Genomic DNA, 17,100 nt, shown 5'->3' with positions numbered 1-17,100 from the left:
AGATCATTCCTATGGCACGTGCTTTATTCCCAGCAATTGGGGTAGAAATTGTATGTAAAATTTTAAGTCCGTGTTTGTGCTTTACTCAGCGGAGCCCTAGGAACAATATTGTGAGCTTTATTATTACAGCATTGTGGTTTGTCGGAAATCACTGCTTAAGGATTCCTATCGTGGCGTACCTTCATTTGCAAACCCTTTTAACACTACAAAAATCCGAGGCAATGTTTCTTTCCATACTCAGGCCTGGCACGCCAGTCGTACAAGGAAAAGCAGCACAGTAGCTGCAATCGTACACCGCACAGCTCGGTGTTAGTACGCATGCGCGAGATCGGGAGCTGTGCCAACAAGCTGACGGTTGATTCCTTTTTGGTCACGCGTTGCGCCGGAAAAGAGGGAGTAGCCTGTGTGTAAAACCACTGCCACTAGCCCGGTGTACATGGACTCGGCGAAGGAGGGCACGGAAGAAACAAGTAGGGTTTTTTCATTCAACCTACCCAGTCATAAACGGACAGCTGCAGTCAAAGGGCTATCTACGTGAGTCTGTTCAACCTGCAAGCAGAACCCGGGACCGCACCTTCTCCCCCTTCACCTCAACTGTCCCGATAGAGCTCTTATAAACTCTGGAGGTTTCAGGAAAGCTGAACTCGACATTTGACTCGACTGTATCGACAGTCGAGTGAAATTGCTGTACTATATGTCAAGCGTTACTTCAAAACAGAACCGAAAATACGACAGGACGCGACCATTGTTTTGTTCCATGAAGGATGAATGGTAAGATACGGAATTTACAATATCAAAAACTGACAGCTTCAAGCCTGTCAGCATCATAGTAATATATGACACGTCTCAAAGGAGGTCCAGAGTTTTATAGAAATGACAATGTTTTTAGTTGGTTTGCCGTTTGTTTCTCGCCGCAGGTATCAATATGAACAACTAACTAAATAGCAGCGAAATATGACTTACCTAAGATGACTGCAACTATCCGAATTCTAGTAAGATCACTTATTGAGACAAAGGATGAATCTTCCCACCAAATAATTTGAACTGAGCACGTAGCAATGCACCAAAACAAAAGAACTGATACGTTCTATCGGGTTGAGAACACGGATAGATCCAAATTCGGTACTCACCCCACCATGATACAAGTAATCATCCTTCCTTCCACCGCCTTCTTCTTCTTTTTGTCCTTTTCCGCCTCCTTCTTCTTCGCCGCCGCCACCTTCTTGGCCTTTTCCACCACCTTCGTCTCCCCCACTGGGAGGACTGCCGGGCCTCGGAACGTTTTTCAAGAAGCGGCCCATCACGTTTCCTGGTGGGGCGTAGTTGGTGACCACGAAGATCTTGCCCTTATATTTCGCTATGCCTGAGCCAATTTTTGTGCACTTCCTCCACACGACTTGTGTGAAGTGGCCACACCCAGGCTGGAATGTATTTCCCCAGTGGTACATCTTGATTTCGTCGTACCAGGCATCTACGACTTGTTTTCCTGCGCAAGGAGCATGCAGAGACCGAATGCACGGTGGGTACATGGCGTCGCGAGTTTGCACACGTACGGTATAGAAGTAAAAGGTTTAGTTTCGCAGTGCATCATGGGCAACCAGGTTTTCCTTCGCTGGGCTGCCGAACATCGATCAACAATCGATAAGAGAAAGGTAATCGATAAGGTAATCGATAAGGTAATCGATAAGAGAAAGACTAGCAAAGAGAGTTTTTAGTCGAAGTGTCCCATGGTAGGCAGAGGCTATCTGCGCTTCTGTAGCTTAAAATGTCAGCATGAAAGGTTTCGGATGCGAGTGGTGATCAGTGTGAGCTGGGAAGTGTCAGTGTCAGGGTATCAAAATGTATATTCTGTGATGTGTAGGGCGGGTTGAACAGCTTTGCTCTTTTCAAAGAGAGAGAGATAGGGAGAGGAAGAGAACACAGACGGTTTTGGTTCAGAAAGAAATATTTGTGTTTTAGAAAAATGGGGTAAAGACATGGCAGGGAGCTCAAAGGTGGAACCTCAGTTCACAGCAACAGATGCACCAGCTCCTTCTGTTGCCCTCTAAATCAGCTCGCGCTCATGTGGAGCTAAGGAGCTGGTACATCTTCCCCTCATGTTTGGAAGAAGTGGAATATGTTGTGTTTGAGTGTTTCTCCCCTGGCCATACCCTTGGACATTGCAAGATTGCGTGAAAGACAGTAGATATTTCCCATATTTTAGCAGAGTTTTGAGCTTACATGTGATGTTCCCACTAAACACCCTAACGCTCATCGATTTTAAGATACTTGTTTCGATTTTTCGTCCACACAGTTTGTGATTATTCGGCATTGATCCCTCGTAGTAGCATGGGAAAAGACTGTGTTCCTAGGCATGAGATGAGGTTTCATTCTTCACTTTTTTCGAGGAGGACAGTGTGGTAGTCGTAATCACAAGGACCGTGGTATGTGAGTTTGCGTGCCTCTTGCATAGTGTGTCGTTCTCTTCCAGACCATTTGGATCCGGGTGGCCAGGTGACGGTGCTATCTCTCTCCAATATAGGTAAGAATGTATTACAGAAGCGCGTAGGTGTTCTGCCTCTAGACCCCTGTATAACATCCTTTGAGCGCTTGCAATAATATTACGCTCCTATTTAGAACTTCCGCTATTCGAATGGCCAAGAGGATGGCTCCAGCTTCCACTTCTTTGTTTCTGCATGTTGGAAGGCCATGCCGTCACAGAGGTTGTCACAGTAGTAAACTACGACATTTGGGGCCTCGTGGTTTTGTACATCCCGGAGTGGGTGTATACTGTGTTCTCATGATATTGGAACTTTGCCCAAGTGAACTTGATCCTGCCATATCGTCTCTTCTTGTGTAGGACTGAATCCGAATTTTTGGTAGACAAGAGTTTTATGCGAGGTTGCTGGATTGGTGGCATGTCCATCATGGCGTGCAGTAGTTTCTTTTCAAAGGGCCGTGCCTGTTATTCCTTTCCTGTTGGGGGTGGATCTTTGGGGGTGCCGGTTTCTTTGAAAGAGGGTATGATGGTCCCTCCAGATTTCGGGTTTACATCCGCTTTCTTGGTGCTAGGAGTGTGGTTTCTTGAAATGTTTGAAATGCGTTAGGTAGACAGAAGTTGAGGACATCTTCATCGTTGGTATCACCAACATCCTATTTAAGACGACTGCAGCGTGAAGGCCTCTCTCAATCACCTTCACTGGGTGTTATCCTCGCTTCCCGAGTCCATTCTTTGTTGCGACGGTTGTTATTTAATTCCTCCGTCGAGTAAATGGCCGTCTGTGTAGACCCGTCTATGCTTGTCCAGTCTGTTACCCTGTTGGTGCACCCTTTTTAATTCGTCCCAAGGATGGTGTTTCACTTTCTTTGGTGCGGGTAATTGTGGTACGTCTGTGCAATATTCTGGTCATAATCAGTGGTTGCATGAGTGTTATTTCTTTTCTCTTCTTCTTGCTCTTTTCTCGGGTTAAACCTTTCCTTTGTGGGCAATTGGTCAGATTTTCTGTTTTTGGTGGTTGGGAGTTTAGAACTGCCGCTTGTCTTTGTAGCCCCGCCAGGCCTTCTTAAGTAGCTTGTCTCTGGGAGGATGTTCGTACTTATTTTAGGTTGATTTTAACTAGGCCGAGTGGCGCCATCTGTCGTTTTCTAAACCCAGCTTGTAGCCGAGACAGAACCGTAGGAATATTGAAAAGTATTTTGAAAACCTGTGGTTACGCGCTGCATAGCGCGCTTCATTTTAATTATTTTCTGCCTTGAATTTATATGCCTTCCTTGATTTCTGAGACCCCGTGTTAATCCTTTGTACCCTGTTTCAGTTAGGTCTGCAACACAGATTGTAGGTGGGCCGGTTGGTACATAAACAAACTTTAATAAACAAACGACAATAAACTTCAGTTGTTAGTCAGTTCCGTGTTTGTGTGATCCTCCTATCGTCTTGGTCTTGCGCTGTTTGTAACTCAGTTAGTTAGGTCACCCACTTTTGGTGCCAGCGCAAGTCTCGAGGGAAAACACACAGCGGTGGCTCAGGGGGTAAGGCGTTGCGCTGATGAGCCCAAGGACGTTTGTTCAATTCCCGGCTGCGGCGGCCATTTTTCTGATGGAAGCAGAAAACAAATACGCCAGTGTGTTGAGATTTCGTCGCACGTTAAAGATCCCAAAGTGGTCTAACTTCTTCCAGAGACTCCTATGATGGCGTGCATCGTAGCCCAATTGTAACTTCGGGGCATGAATCGCCGAAAATGTATATCATTGATCTTCCAGTGGGAACACGCCTTGGTGTGATGGCTTAAGTTGCGGGCCGATTATTCCAGGCATGATACCACCGACTGGGCATAGAACAAACTTCACTGCTCAGGCACGGCTTCTGGTGTAAACGCGCGTCCTTTTATTTCCTATCCGATGTTGTATGATTGTTCTCCTTTCCAAACTTCTGTTGCCATATCGCCACATCACAGACTGAGCGGACAGCTCGAGTCTTGCTGCCTCAGTCGTATTTTCCGGGTGGCAGCGGTGACGCATTTCCGTGGACGCCTGATGAGCACGGCTGATAGCGAATGGCTGGGAGGAGCCTAATAACGCTATCGCGTTAATAACTGTGGAACACCATCCTCGTAGAGCCTGGATAGGCAATCTTGTTGCCTAACTTTTTTGGCAAAGACGCCACGACGACGCCCTTTACAGCAGAGGTGCATTTTCCTTTCATCCACACATTTTAAATTTTGCGCCCACCATTAAGAGGCAAAGCAAGCCAGTGAGGCATGTGCCGACACCTGGAGTCGCAAGAGAAAAGCCTTAAAGTCGACGGCAAGTAGCAACGATGCCTTTAAGTAAAATGGTGAAAAACATTGTTCATTGCAAAAAGGGGAATTTGCTGGACGATGACCACAATATTTGGATGTGCTGCCGCTCAGCCAGCACAAATAAAAGTGTTGGAAAATATTCTATTAAGGCCATAAAAGTAAAGGAATGGCAGCAACAATTTACCATGAACATGGCTCGTGGGGTCGGAGCTCCAGGAATAGAAGAGGTTCTCCCCGTACTTCTTATTACGTCTCCTGTGCTTCATGACTCCTTGCCGAGCCAAGGAGTAGGCATATGCTTGAGCGTAGCGAGAGAGCTGGAAAAGTGGAAAGGAAGGAAAGATTTGTTAGGCGTAGACCCTTATCTGCACAGTAGCACTCTCCCCCTAAACGTCTGTCATTCTGCTCTTAATACTGACTATTCCGTTGCTTTGGCCCAAAGGCCACTCGCCTAAAGGGCGTCATGAGAAAGTGTGCTCTGTCTAAGATTAGCTGAATGCGCCAATATGTTGCGGAATGTATTCATTAAAAATAATGTTGTTTAGGGACAGTAATATTCTGTTCATAATTAGATATAAAAGCTCGCAGAGTAACAAAATAACTGAGAGTTCTATCAGGGTGTCTCGATGAGAACGTTTGTTTTCTGCCTCTGACTTTCACAGAAGAACCCTCAGTACTGTATTCGCCCCTATGGGGCAAGCTGAAGTTGTGTGCAGTATGACACTGGGTTTAAAATTCACGCGTATTGGAGTAGTCTGAAATGTCATGTAAGAGTTCTTCATTCGAAGTGTGCCGATTGGTGTCGTATGTGTTTGGCGTATAGATCGGCAAAATGCCTTCGGCTTCGTTTTTACAGTTTTGTGCAGTATGACGGCATGAACTACGGGGAGATCTCCCTGACATGTGGCATAACATGGCTGGGATGTTGGTTTACAGCGTATCCGTTAACTTACGATGTATTCCTGTCCGTGTGAGGTACAGCCAGGAACATCTGTGGTTCTGGAACATTCGTGAGTTCTTATTTGAAGTAAGTTGAAAGTGTAGAGGCAAAAAAATATTGCCTTTTCGTATACATTTAGAAGTGATTGGGAAGTATTTTTTTAAAGTTAACAAAGGCTTCTTGTTTGAAGTCTAGTTGGTATATTCTTATATTCAATATTTACGTGGGCTGCATTTTTGGACGAGGGACGGGACAGTGAACAGACGAACCAAACAATAATGCGTAAACAAGCAACTCCGCTTGTTGCTATTTTGCGCACCATCGTTTGGTTCGTCTTTTCACTGTACCGTGCCTCGCCAAAATATGCAGTGCACATTATTATTGAATTCATTTCTTTGCCTTCTTGGCCTTGGTCGTGGGTAAGTGTGATAAAAGGAACACACACCGGTGAACCTTATAGCGTGTCGAGGCCTTTAGGCACCTTTCCCGCCCAAACGTTTCTCACCTCCTCATCGTTTTCTACCGGCGGTACACCGTGCAACTTCCTCCACTTGTTGTGTTGTTTTAAAACTTGTCTTTGAAGCTTGAGCATGGCTTTGGTGAATTTTCCCTTGAAGTCCTCTGGTTCGTCGTCTCCGCTGATAACCTGCGTGTCGTTGAGAAGAGCGGGAAAAAAGAAAGAGCTACACTAAAGATCGTGACACATAAATATAAGAAGTTTACTTTTACAGTCCTCTTCAAGACATAAGGATGCATCATTGTTCTTCTGCAGTACATTCTTTAGGAGTGGCTTTCAGTGTTTTGGGAGAGCGCTGTTGCATCAGGTTTCCCAAGGTTTTCCGACCCGTTAAATCCGTGCGCTATTGGGGAACGATTGGTGTAAGGCTAGTTGGGTAAACATTGTTTGTAGGGTTACGCTCGGTATAACACACTGACGGACTGGAAAGAACACGTACTCTGGACGTACAAATTCCGTACTGACAACTGCTTTGTATAAAGGAAGTGACAATACACACAAAAACAAAAAAGAAAACGGTAATAAAAAGTTAAAGCCGTTCCAGCCACTGTGAAAGATGTCGGAAGTGCAGAGCAGTGATTCGCCATAATGGGCTGTGGCGCCACCATCCGCTCATTCTTAACACCCATCGCGCTCTTCGGCACCCTCTCTCCGATTGATGATTGTAGGGTTTAACGCGCCAACGCAACGCAGGCGATGAGGCGCGCCGTAGTGGAGGGCTCCGGATTAATTTTGACCACCTGGGGATCTTTAACGTGCGCCGAAATCTCGTACACACGGGCGTTTTTGCTTTTCGCCTCCATCAGAAAAGCGGCCGCCGCGGCCGGGAATCGAACCCGCGACCGGCACCCTCTCTCATTCCTCTCCTGATGAATTCAACGGAGGTTCGTCCAACACATTTTAAATTACCCGCCTTCGAAGGGATCGTCCCTACTCCCCCCGCCCCCCTCCCGGCCTGAAACTGCGCCAGCGGGAGTTTCGTTCTTTTTGTGCTTTCTTTTCCTCCTGCACGAGCCGGCGTTGCACTGCCACTTTTCTTCGCTTAGTATCAGAAAAACGAACCCAACGAGCGTTACTAACGAAATGAACGCGGGCCCTGGCGGTAAATGACGTACCTGTTGCCTGAAATGTACCTGCTAAAGAATGGGGACATGTATGACGAGCACCAGTGGTTCACGAGTTTCGAACGCTAATAATTATATAAACCGCTTGGCTTTCGAAGCCTCTGGGTTACGGCGCGACGCCAGTCGCTACGGCGGAACGCCGTGTGGCTCTACTTTGGTCGAGCGACCCACCTAAGATGGCAAGGCGAGCCCATAAATTGCTCTGCACTTAAGAATTACAACCTTGAATAAGGAACCTTCTGCGCCAATAAAATTCAAATTTATCATCTTGAATAAGGAAAGAACAGGCGATTGATGGGTCTGAAAGCAAGAGCGCCCTTGCGTACGACATTCCGGCGCACGTAAAAGATCCCGAGGCGGTCAAAATTAATCCCGAGCCCTCCAGTGCGGCGCGCCTCATCGGCGGCGCGGTGTCGGCACGTTAAACCCTACAATTGGTTCTGAAAGATCATTCCGGTTGCAGGTGCTGCATTCACAGCGATTGGTCGTATCATTGTACGCCTTCTTTCCGGTCAGTCATTGCGTTATACCAAGCGCAACCCTAAAAGCACTACTTGAAGCTTTATTATCGTAACGTTTAGTCGTTGCAGTTTGTCAGGCAGCTCTGCTGCTGAAGAATTCGTTGTACGCCATACTTCCCATTTATTTATTTTTGGAGTGATCGAGGCCAATAATCTTGTACGGGTAGGAAAAATAATGAACACCAGTATTCTGTCAAAAACAAGTAAATGGTCAAAACGAACTACGCCAGCACAAAGAGGAGACGAGACTTAATGTAATAAAAACACGGAATAGAAACAGCATAAAAAGAGAAGAGAATAAATCCGGAAAACGTAGTAACACCGCAAAACACAAAAAACCACAACAGAGTAAACCAAGTTACCATGCGAGAAAAACGGAAGAATAGCGTGTTAAGACTACAATAAATGAAACTACTAGCGCAACTGTATTTTATACTACTCACAAAACGAGCGCTCAAATTATTTCGAAAAATCTTTGGCATTCGCAACGTTTGGTGTCAACTCGTTGCTGCGGTGCTTCACTGAGTGCCTTCGTGAACATCGCAACCCGTTCAAGGGCACGCCCGCGTAGTAACTTTCCGCGCATTGCTCTAAACATGGTTGTCACCCCAAGTGCTGAGTTTGCACTCAAAGACGCGCGCACGACAGAGATTTCAGAAGCCTTCTTCACAAAAAACAATTCTGACACGTGCATTAGTTTGCTTTCTGTGTCGTTGCTGGATAGGAACGTTGCTTATCTGGAAAGCACTTGAGCTTCCGTTTTCTGTGTGGGGGTGAGTGTGTTGGGCGCGTATTCCGCGTCACGGGTGTAGTTAGTGGGCACGATGAAATCTTCATGTGTTTTTCTGATTCTTCGCTATATTTTCTACGCTATATATCTTGACTTAGTATATTTAACTGTATTGAATTTATGTAGTCATGCTTTAGACAAACATACTGAGTGCCGTGCATTATTGTGGTCTGTGCGGGGATCGGTGCATTGTCAGGCATTCAGTCGCCTTTTCACCACCCCTTTCCATTCAACCACTGGATAAGTGATGTATGTTTGAAACCGTAATGAATAAACCTTGAACCTTGATTCTCAACAGATCTTCAGTTGCTAGTTACAGCTCGTCTTGCGTCCTCCTCTCGCCCCGTTAAGTTTGCGCTGTTCAGTCATTGCGTCCTCCTCTCGCCCCGTTAAGTTTGCGCGGTTCAGATGATTCTATGCCACGGAGGGGAAAGCGGTAGGGGTATAGGACGTTGCAGCCAGTGGCCATCACCGCTGTACATGAAGGCATGCTTGCTGAGCACGGCTGGGCGATTCACCGGTGCCAGGTATTTTTCTATTTAACACTACTGCAATACTCTATAGAGCCGCCCGTCGCACGTGTAGGCACCAGATGAACAAAACAGGAATCATGGGCACGGCGGTATGCCTGGAAGGTTTGGGGGCCATTAGCTCTTACGATACAGTTAACCAAGGGGATTTAACCTTCCGTGCAGATATTTTCCTTTTAGCTTTGGTGGGGGTGTTGTTAGTAGAATGTACATGTCTAGGGGAAATATTTGTTAGTACGTTAGCAATATGTGTCTCTATTGCGGCTTGACACATGTAGCTAGAAGAGAACGTGGCCATTTTTCAGCAGAGATGGCAATGATGTGGGCGAAGTTAGCTACACTACTAAAATTGCCGGTGCTACCAGAAATTTGACGCCATTCAAGAAAGTGCGTGCTGAGGAGAAAGGCCGAGGAAAAATCTTTCGGCATGTCTAGAAAAAATGTGACGCTGAAGAATGCTACACTCTACCCAAATTCACTGTTGGTTGAGTTCTATTGGTAGAATATTATTGATATCAATATAACTCCTAAACGAGTGATTGCGATTGTCGTGGCCAATCTGAACATCAAAACTTTACAGTTTGAAAAAATGGCTCACCGTTGCAAAACAAAAAACCACACTGAGTTGGGCAGCGATCAGACTTGACGTATTCGAGTGGAGAAACCTCATGAAGCGGCAAAGCCTGAAAGCGTCGCCTTCGTTAGCATTGTGCAGCTTGGTGTGTGTGATCAGGAATAGATATATCGTAATCTCAGACCAGGCCAACCGCCTAAATAATGATGGTTTTTTTTGCGACTTTTATCACAGGCGTTTGTGAAAGCCTTTTTCAAAATGTTAAGGGAAAGGAGAAACCAGCGGGAACCAGGCGGAAACGTAACAAAACGCACGCTATACCATATTTGCATCGCATTTCCTACTATGGTATGAAGGTTGCGGCAAGACATACGCGAAAGCGCTTTTTTCTGCCCTGTACAAGGTTAAAAAAATATGTCTTATGTAAAAAAAAACCCACGCTAGGGGCCCAAAGAAGCGTGCCACCCATTTCAACGATAGCACATATAACGTGGTTTTCAAAATATCTCTCAATCGCGGTTAGTTCTATACTGGAGAGAGGGTGCGTTGCTTCAAAGAGCGGGAAAAAGACACAAATTTACCGTACGCAGCAATTAACGTTGTAACGTGAGTGAACATTGTAAAAGGTACGCGTGTAAGCCATTACTGGAAAATACAAAGTTTCCGCTGCCAGCCCGAAATAAAACTGACAGAGAGCTTATAGAATTAACCAAGGATTAACAAAGGATTAACATATAGGATTAACAAAGCGAATGACAAATGCATAAGCAAGCTTCTTCATAAAGAGGTCAACATCTTTGACGGGTTCCTCTAAACATGAAACGTGTTGAACAGATGCATTTTTGGCCGTCCGTATCGTCGTATCTTAGAAAATGTATTGGATTGTTACTTAAATCATTTTGCATGTGCGCTCAAAAAATAACAAGTTGGTTGTCCACGCCCGTTTGTGTCCTACGTCTTTTGTAATGATTCGTCCCGTTTTATACATGCTGGTACGATATTTTATGACTTAACCGAAACGCAAGAAAAGGCTTGTCATACCATTCTTGCACCGTATTTCGCACTGTCTTAAGGAGGCTGCGGCAACATACAGGGAGAAGGTCCTGTTTTTTGCCCTGTGCAAGTTAACAAAAATATGCCCTATGTTGTAAAAAAGAAACCCGAGCTGGGTGCCGGAATAAGCATTCAACCCATTTAACCAATTGATTGCGTAACGTCGTTTACGAAGCACCTCTGAATTGACGTTATAGAAGAAACTGTGTGCAACTACAAAGGACGAGGAAAAATCTTTCGGCATGTTAAGAAAAAATCTGACGCTGAAGGGGGCTACACATTACACAAATTAGCCTTCTGTGGTGCTCTATTGATGTAGTACTATTGATACCAGTGGAACTGCTTAACGACCGACTGCCGTGAGCAATCAGATCATCAAAACATCGCCGTATGAAACAATGGACAGCACTTGAGCTTCAGCTTTCTGTGTGGGGGTGAGTGCGCTTGGCGTGTGGTGTGCGTCACGGCTGGGGATAGTGCGCTGGTTCAACTCTATATATTTCGGACTTCCGAAAAACTTTTATAAAGAGGTCACAATAAACTGAACTGTACTGAACTAAGTTGCTAGTTACCGTTCGTGAAGCGTCCTTCTCTCGCCCCGTTCAGTTTACACTGTTCAGTCATAATGGATGATTCCAGGCCACGTTGGGCATGTGGTAAGTGGTATAGGACGTTGCAGCCAGTGGCCTGGCATTGTACTGGGGAGAGCACACTTGCGTGGAGGTTGAAGCGGTGTATTACATGCAGCCACCATCGATGACATTGTTATTGCAGTTGTCGGTAATCTTCGGGGTTAACGCGTTGCTAGGAAGGCGTATTTTAATTCCCTACTTCCTTAACTCGACGCAGATTCGAGGTAAATATATCAGTGTCACGACTGGTCCGCCCTGTCAGTCACTATGGGAAGAATACCAGCGTAGTACCTGCAATCTCGCGGTTAGAGCCTCAGGATTTATCACCAAACAGAATTCCTAGAACTCTTCTGAGCAGAAGCTGTTGTGCTCTTCTGTTTAAAGCAATGCCATGTGTAGGATATAACGCATTTATACGAATGTCGTATTTGCGAAACAGAAGCGATTGAGTCGGAAGCCGACGACTTAGGAGAAAAACGGGAGCTCCAGAGGAGGAGGATGCATCAAAATTCAAAGGACTTCTCCTTTGAATTTTGATGCGCCTTGAAGTTGTATGCGCACCAGTGAAGGGACACTCTTAGTCACGTCCCGGATGGCGTGCTATTTATATGCGGTAGACAGTCTTAATACCGTGATATAAGAGGCCCTGATAGACTTCTTTTTCATAACAAAATCTCAGGTCGTTGCAGCACGCTTATATGCTGTGCTAACGGCCCGTGTCACGGCTATAAACTAGCAGACAGCCTGACGCAAGGAAATAAAAACAAAAAGGGGGCTATCGTAAAGCTCCGAGCGTTATGTGTGGCTTCCGGCGCATGCGCGTATTCCTCCTCACACAATGGCCCGCGAGCTTCCTTTGCGGTGGCCGATGACGCACGCCCGACGATGGGGCGGAAGCCAAAAAAACATTTAAAAAAATCTTGCGCGCACATGCGCAGTAGGAGTGGAAAAAACGTCGCGCGCGGCGAGTTGTGGTCCAGTGATTTTTGGCTATCGCGCACATGCGCAGTATGGAGGAATTTCAGCGCGAACAAGTTGCTGTCCCGCGCTTTGACTCTTGCTCTGTGTAGTTCATACTCAGTTCCGGGCGTTCACACTATCTAGACCACGTTCGCTTCCGCTGACATCAAATGTGTGCTTCGAGGTCGGTGTAACAGTGGAAAAAACTGTGAATGCGATTGGTTTTTTAGGGCCACCAGGAACGCAAGCCAAGCAGCGGCGCCTTGTCAAGACGGCGGGTATGTCTATTGCGGGCATAGCCCGGTTGAACACGAATGGATAGGTAAGTCCCTGGATTTCTTGTTTTTTTTTTTTTTCGAGCGGTGACGGGGGCGCAGACTGGAAGAATTAGTGTTTGCAGACAACTAGTAAGGGCCACGAAATTATGCCTTTTTCGTCGTCGTAAGAAGCCCGCGCCAAAACCGTTCTCTGATACCCGGGGTCGTACGGTAAATTTTACGTGCTTTATAGAGAGGATCCGGTTTCCCAGTGCGGCGGCCGTTTTGGGATCCAGGCGAAAAATTAAAACGCTTGCACATGTGAGGTACTTCCGTTGCCGTAATGAGTACCGTGGTGCCATAAAGAAATTGCATTTTTACACGCATTTCATTTTGCAGGTCAAGGCACTAAAACCCAGTTTGAATTTGGTAATTTTCTATATTCCATGGCCACTGCTTGTCAATTTCGGTAGGCGTAGGAAAAAGGTAGGTAACTTTTTTAGTAACTAGGTTTTCGCGTCGTCGTTTCGGCCAGGGACTTTTCTGGCACGTTGAGTAGCCTGGATGCTGTGGTATTTGTAAACTTCATTACGGTGCTTTTAAGTGGTAAAGTTTTCACATGAAGGAACATTCGTGAGTAACACCAGCCCCCATCTGGTTGTGTTCGCCACGGCTGTGGTCTGTCTGGAGAGTCAACTTGCCGTTTGCAGAAACATGATGGCATTGGCAGTTCAAACGCGGCGCGTCACCGGCGTGGAGGTTGTTTGAAGCGGTGGCTTCTAATATTGTTACAGATGCGCTAGCTGTAGCTCGGTGCGCGCAGTTTACGTATGCTTTAGAAAAAGATATTGCGAGCAATTTTGTTCAATCTTTCAAAATATGTTCTGCGATATACTATCGCTGAAAAATTGTTTCATAAAAAGAAAGTATGGCACATTACCCTCCGCATGTAGCAGCGAACATAGTTTCTTTACGACGTCGAATTGACGTGTCGGCGTCAAATAAAACGTGGCAACGTTTTCTCGCAAGACTTTGCACTGAAAGAGGGATCCGCATTCCTATGCATGTGAAGAAAACGTCCATTTAGAGAGCGTTTGAATCTACAAGCAGTAAGAAAGAATAATTGCCTAAACTACAGCGATGCGCTTGCCTGATTTATGATATTTTCACAAATCTGCTGAGGCGTTGATGACATTTCTGCTGCGCCCCTTCAGGCTATACTGTTGCACCGCCGATAAACAACGCTACCATTTTATACCTGGTCACTTTTTCACCTGCCGTTTTTTTTTTCTTCACGCAGTGCCAACACAACATATTGCTACCCGTGACTCAACGTATTTTAAATGTTTACAACGCTGTTTCTATTCCAGTGCGACGAAATTCCAGAAGCAGCAGCTTCCGGGCCAAATATTGCTTGGGGCAATTATATGAAGGCCATCTACATCATCGGAAGTAGTTTACCTGGACCACACTTGAAGCCCAGAGAAAGTACTTTTTCGTTGTTTGATAATATATTTCTTATGAAAGAACGTTTTGCTGGGCGTGTTGGTTGAGGTCTACAAACATACTGAGTGGCGCAAATCCACAACACACAACCTGTCGTGCCTGTCCGTGTCTTCCTGTAGCGCCTGTAGCGATGTAGCCTGTAGCGTCTGTCCGTGTCTTCTTTCTTGTGTGCTGTGTATTTGCGCCACTCAGTATGTTTTTACTACATTAAGGACATGAGATACCCGTCAGCTTTAGGCTAAACGTTGGGCGTTATACAGTCAGTAGCCTGCAACAAAGATGAGTTTCTCCCTGTTTCGTAAGCAGAAAACTGCTAAAAATTCCATAAATCAAAACAAGTTTATCTTGACGGGTCTCTATTTGCTCTTCCACAAAAAATATTTTCGTTTGTGCGTTGCATAAGGGCAATCTGCTAATAATAGTATTTGTTATTTTAGTATAAGTATTTTGTGTTTATATTTGTATTTTCGATGTCTAATAAAAAGAAAACATCGTTCCTTCGACATGGTGTCATTTATGTAATTTTCATCTCACACTTGTGCATGCTCATGAATTCGAGAATGACAAAATATCTAACATTTACATACCCTACTCAGTTCTCTGTTCGTGTCCCAAGCTTGTATAAGCAGGCTATCGCATCGTGAACCGGATAGGTTTAAGGTATTCAGGTACTTCCTTTACAGCTTTGCTTGCAACATGACATTAGGTATATAGGGAGTTTTTTATTTTGTGGTATGTGCATTGAGGCCTGATAAATCAGGTTGCAAAACACTGCGACATTGTAAAGGTAAAACCTCACTGCATGAAGGTCGTGAAGATGTTCCAGAAGTGCACAAATTACAAATGTGTTAGTGCGATTGCAGCCAATGCAACACATTTATTGGTGGTATTGTTTTATGCGGTCTAAAGTTCCGATGCGGAATGGTGTGTTCATGCCCAAGGCTAGGGTTTTCGTGAACGGCCTTGAAAATGTTGAAAATGCTGAAGGCAATCTTCCGCTTCCGGGTACAATAATATAACTCGCTAATAACAGAAGCGCGAATGAAACGAGGCCACTTAAAAAATTGCAAATATTCAGAGAATTGTCTACTAATGCGCAGCATGTTTATGCCGCTTCCATTGAGTGTGAGTCTTTTAGAGCCAATTGTCTTGATTTTTCCAATTCCCGTCCGTCCACTTATCTCCATTTACCCTATTTATAACGATCACAGGTATTACTTGCGCCGAATCTACATTTTTTTTTGTAAATGAAGGGCGTTACACGGCTCACCATTTTTTGTATTTTTATATTTACCTTGTTTTGTCGTTTTTCAAAATTCTGTTCGAGCAATTATCTCCATCTACGCTATGATAACGAGTTCAAGTGGAATTTCTCCAAACTCTGCATTATTGTGGAAATGCAGGGCGCTATACGGTTCGCCATTTTCCGTAATTTTTAAATATTTTTCTTAATTTTTAGTTTCTGAAAATTTCATTTGACCAATGATGTTCATTTACGATGTTATGACGATTAAAGGTGGTTCTTCCGCGAAACCTTCATTTTTCTGGAAATGCAGGGCGTTATAGGGTTCGCCATTTTCCGTCAACTTTTTATATTTTTCTCATTTTTAGTTTCTCAAACTTTTGTTTGACTAATGATCTTCATTTACGATGTTATACCGATTAAACGTGGTACTTCTGTGAAACCTGCATTTTTCTGGAAATGCTGGGCGTTACAAGTTACACTGCCGAGCGCTTATGTGGTCTGCTCCAGAAAACGCTACGATTTTCTTTGTGCAATCGCGATCCATTAAAAAAAAAACGCAGTATCTAGAGCAGTGTTGTGGAGTTACCACTCCGGAATTGGAATTATTCCGGATTCATTCCACCTTTCCGAGGTGCCGGAATGGAATGGGAATGGAATGAGGACAGTGACTGTAGGAATAGAATGGGAATGGAATTAAGCGCATTTTCCCGGAATGGTATGGGAATAGAATGGTGATTTTTAGACGACGACGTCAACGTCCCTGGCGCCGTCAGGCTAGTTAATTAGTCTGTGTCGACGACTGCGTCGGTACATCTCAAATGGAGCACCAGCGACGAAAACGAGAACGTATACCCGGCATCTCGAGTAACCTAATGCACGCAGCCTGCTGGTGCTGGTGCTGGTGCACGCAGCTGGTGCAACTGAACTTCGAACAGCGCAAGCGCGTTTGGCCGCAGGGCCGGTGACGATGTTAGGTCGGCTCTTCGTGCTGTGGCAGGCTTTTTGAGGCATAGACTGGCCGTGGCGCCGATGGCAGACCGGCGTGTCAGTTGTACGCGCCATGTGTCCAGGCCATCAGGCGAAGAATATGATCGAGAAGCAGGAGGGGGAGAATACGAACGGCACGCATCCGAAGCCGTGGTGTTTCTCACAGAAAGCTGATGCTTCGAAATCTCGGAGCTGGCAACTTAACCCGTTCGTGCATGAAACATAAAACAACGAGTCTGCTTGGCGTTCTCCTCCCACCCTCCGTGCCCGGCGCAGAATGAATAGCGTTGTAACTTGTAAGCCGACCTGGTAGGAATCTCCCCGGAATTCGGCGCCAACCTGTGGACCCACATGCCCGTCTGTTGCAGCGGGGCCCCGGGGCTCCAGCAAATAAAACCCAAGGCAGTAAAAATAAAATTGTGGGTGTGGGATTTGCCTGCACGGCACTCACCATAGGCATAACAAGCGAGCTTCGGATGTGTTACGGAGATTTCTACCTCCACACTGGGGTACGGTGGCGGGAAGCTGTGATATACAATTGTATGAGATATTAAATACGACAATGCAGAAGACACGGCTGCCAATGGGCGTTTGTTTCTAACAGCTCTGCCTCCAGCAGCGCCCTCGTTTGCGAGTGCTTTGACAGCTCTCTGCAGTGTGACACCGTGCTTTGCTTCGATCCGAA

General features: G+C 45.6%; 1 protein-coding gene across 2 annotated transcripts in view; it reads right to left on the bottom strand.

The window, feature by feature from the left end:
- LOC144158326 (uncharacterized) overlaps nt 1-17,100 on the bottom strand; it is a 97,981-nt gene that overhangs the window by 25,383 nt on the left and 55,498 nt on the right. Inside the window, exons 7-9 of one of the 2 annotated variants that reach the window (XM_077689147.1) lie at nt 6,224-6,364; nt 4,963-5,095; nt 1,131-1,486 (exon numbers count right to left, since the gene is read on the bottom strand). In XM_077689147.1, coding sequence (XP_077545273.1) covers nt 1,131-1,486; nt 4,963-5,095; nt 6,224-6,364 — 630 coding nt within the window. The remainder of the gene's footprint in view (nt 1-1,130; nt 1,487-4,962; nt 5,096-6,223; nt 6,365-17,100) is intronic. The other variant, XM_077689148.1, reaches the window with a different exon arrangement.

The sequence above is a fragment of the Haemaphysalis longicornis genome, unplaced genomic scaffold (assembly GCF_048455015.1).
Source record: "Haemaphysalis longicornis isolate Haplotype H1 unplaced genomic scaffold, Haemaphysalis longicornis Haplotype H1 scaffold_10, whole genome shotgun sequence".
Taxonomy (NCBI): domain Eukaryota; kingdom Metazoa; phylum Arthropoda; class Arachnida; order Ixodida; family Ixodidae; genus Haemaphysalis; species Haemaphysalis longicornis.
This window is presented reverse-complemented; position numbering and strand designations above follow the sequence as displayed.